The sequence below is a fragment of the Phytophthora parasitica genome, assembly GCF_000247585.1.
Source record: "Phytophthora parasitica INRA-310 unplaced genomic scaffold supercont2.158, whole genome shotgun sequence".
In the NCBI taxonomy this organism is placed as follows: domain Eukaryota; phylum Oomycota; class Peronosporomycetes; order Peronosporales; family Peronosporaceae; genus Phytophthora; species Phytophthora nicotianae.
Genome location: NW_008649144.1, coordinates 2039 through 5143, shown reverse-complemented (window position 1 = coordinate 5143; position 3105 = coordinate 2039). Strand labels below are relative to the sequence as shown.

Genomic DNA, 3105 nt, shown 5'->3' with positions numbered 1-3105 from the left:
AAGAGCATGAGATTCTTAATGATATTAATTTGAGAATCACCGCAGTTGAAATGCTTATTTTTGAATACTGGAAACGGACGTGGCTGAAGCGACGGTGGAGTAGCAGCCACCACTCACTCGTAGGTTTCTTAGGACACTGAACTGAGCAGTACAATGAGTGAGGTAGTGAGTCCAGGCGACTTAAAGCTGACAGTGAATGACGGAAAGGGAGCTCAGGAAAACCCGGTCAATTCGGAAGAAGCGCGTCAAGCTGCTCCTGCTGAATTGGAGAGCACACGAAATGCTTTGGGACTTCAGAAAACAACGGAACCGCATATGAAGGAGAATAAGTGGAAGTTGGCGTTCCGCCAGCTAATGTTCATGAAGCGCATGAACATGCAGTTCAACGACCGAACCAAAAACGAAATCGAGTTAAGACAGCAGAATATTTCGGTGAGTTAATCATGCACGCTAGAGTGGTAAGGGGGCTAATTTGTACAATGATATCCAGCCAACGTCGCTGATCTGCAGCGTGCCTTACTTCAATACATTCTCGGCTGAAGAGATTAAGGCGCTGGTTGCAGCCAGTCGACGAGTCCGTTTACGCCCGGGGGAAACTTTGTCGCTGGGCACAGCGAACGCGAATTTGCAAGAAGAAGGCGACTTCTGTGTCGTTATCAGTGGCAACTTAGCCTTATCTAAGGCTTCTGTCCCTAGTGCGATGGCACTGAAGCAGGCATCACTGTACCCACAACTGAGACTTGGTATTGGTGACTACTTCTCCATCCGTGACTCGTCGGATATGAAAGTGATTGCGATGGAGTTGGCAGAGCATCTAACGATACCCATGAAGGTGCGTGGTGATTTTGGTTCGGCTTAAATTTACGCTTCTCAGTTTAGTTTTATTTCTCATATGTAGACGATCTTGCAAATTAACGCGGCCAGCTGCGCACTTATCGATGCAGAGAAGAACGACTTGGCTCCAGAGTCAAGCGAGGTAAATAGAATATGCATAATTTCGATATTTTTGAATTTCTCACTAATCGAAATGATATATACAGATGGAGAGTTTCAAGAAGTGGGCGTTGCAATTCAGCCTGATCCGGCAAAAAAGTGAATGTCCTGTTACAGAGCGTGGAGGCTTTGCTAATTGCTCTGTCAAAACCTTTTGCAAGGACCACTTTCCAAATATCACACCAGAGAACGAGCTGGATCATACTCTCGAATACGTGAAAAATGCGCTGACTTCAATTTTTTCGGCTCGCAAAGTGAGAATCTACGCGCTCGATGACGTTAGCCAAAAGCTTGTCATTAAGGTACTCCCTTCTCTATAGATGTCTATGTTATAAAGCTTTCTGATTTTGTATGTCTTGGGCATCAGTTTTCAGACGAAAAACTGTCGAAGAGAAGTGTAGACCTGTTGTCAAGTACTGGACAGCAAGTTCTCGATAAGGGGGGACCGATTTGTGTTGAGAACGCGGCAGCATTGCTGAGCGACGAGATCGATGAAAATGACGTGGCACGAGAATTGTATCACCCAGATACTATCATTCTCGCAGCTCCATTTCTCGAGTTTGATGCTATGCAAACGAATGGCAGATCAATAGGGACGGCCAAGGTTGTGGGTGTTCTGGAGATTGTCATTGAACCGAGCGACCTTGAAGGTGATGTTAGCTCAGCCACCAGCAACGATTTCTGTATCCTTGAATTTGTCACTGAGGAGATTGGTCGTTATCTCTTTTTCCACTACGAACGCTTCTTTGACGTGTCGTCACTAGCCCCGACACAGCCACTCCCAACAGGGAGCAGCGAGTTGGGAAACACAGAGTTGTTTCCTTCACCTCCCGAAGGTCCAGTTTTGCAGGATCATCGACACCTCGTTCTTAACATCGGCAAGGTGAAATTGAGTGTTCCAGAGACTGTTACGCTCGCGAAAATTAGTATCCAGCATGGATCTACAGTTCTGTACGAGACCAGCACATTGCTGCGGTATGAATCCCACCGCGATTCTCATGGAGATAAATCGCACCTGTCTTCTCGTGAGGTCAGTTGCGATCCAAGCAGTGGCATTGAAATGGGTTTACGTCTGATCGATATGCCCCATGGTTCACATTTAAAGTTAACCTTCACTACTAAGACAGGAGACGTGGTTGCGTGGAGTGGACTCCACTTATTCGACTTCGGACATACCTTACGAACCGGAACTACACTCATGGATATCGTGGTGCTTCCTACTGGATCGGGGATTATCACGCCTCTGGACATTGAGAACTGCTTGCGTCATGATAAGCTCAACCACCAGAGAGTTGGTAGTATGGAGATCACCTTGGAATGTTCAGGCTCGTGTCCTCAATCGTTTGCTTTCTCGAGTATTTCGACTAAGAAGAAGAGCATCGCCTTCCGAGCGTCTATCTTTTTCAAGCGCGACAGTGAGCGGAAGTCAGGAGCCCACGAGACCCCGTCCTTAGAGAATATTCCAATGGACAAGCAGAAGCTCTTACAGCGACTGAGAAGAGATCCTCTCGTTGATTTGTTTATTGAGGATCGGACGTTCATTTGGACTTCACGGTTGATGTTGATGGAAGATTCGGCACTGCTTCCAGCGTTTCTACTGTCTGTAGATTGGGGCAATCGAGAGCAAGTACTGGAAGCGTATCGGTTGCTGTTGCACTGGAAACAACCGACTTATCTGCAAGCTCTTCAGTTACTGAGTCCGCTCTATTCGGACCCTAAAGTGCGCGCTTACGCTGTCCGCTGCATGCACGCACTGCCCGATTATCGACTGCAATTGTATCTCCTCCAACTAGTTCAAGCACTAAAGAACGAGCGTTACCACGATTCAGCACTTGCTCGGTTCTTACTGATGCGTGCACTAACGAATCCGCCACAAATCGGTTATTTGCTGTATTGGTTCCTCAAGGCGGAATCGCACAACCAGCAAACAGCAGAACGCTTCAACCTCATCTCGTCCCAATATCTCCAGCTTTGTGGGAACTACAAGTTAGAGATCCGTCAATCGGTATACGTAATGAAGAAACTCGAGGAGGTCGCTGCAATCGTGAAGGGTGAATCTTCATCAACAGCTCGTAAGGAGAAGCTGCACAAGGCGTTGGAAGCTGTCGTCTT

The 3105-nt window shown here is 47.1% G+C and overlaps 1 protein-coding gene across 1 annotated transcript in view; it reads left to right on the top strand.

The window, feature by feature from the left end:
- Positions 1–153: 153 nt before the first annotated feature.
- The window catches only part of PPTG_24686 (hypothetical protein), a gene marked incomplete at both ends in the record, with an annotated part of 4974 nt that continues 2022 nt past the window's right edge, over positions 154–3105 (top strand). Inside the window, 5 exons of the mRNA XM_008918217.1 lie at positions 154–432; positions 491–832; positions 899–976; positions 1041–1295; positions 1361–3097. Of these exons, the coding sequence (XP_008916465.1) occupies positions 154–432; positions 491–832; positions 899–976; positions 1041–1295; positions 1361–3097 (2691 nt within the window). The remainder of the gene's footprint in view (positions 433–490; positions 833–898; positions 977–1040; positions 1296–1360; positions 3098–3105) is intronic.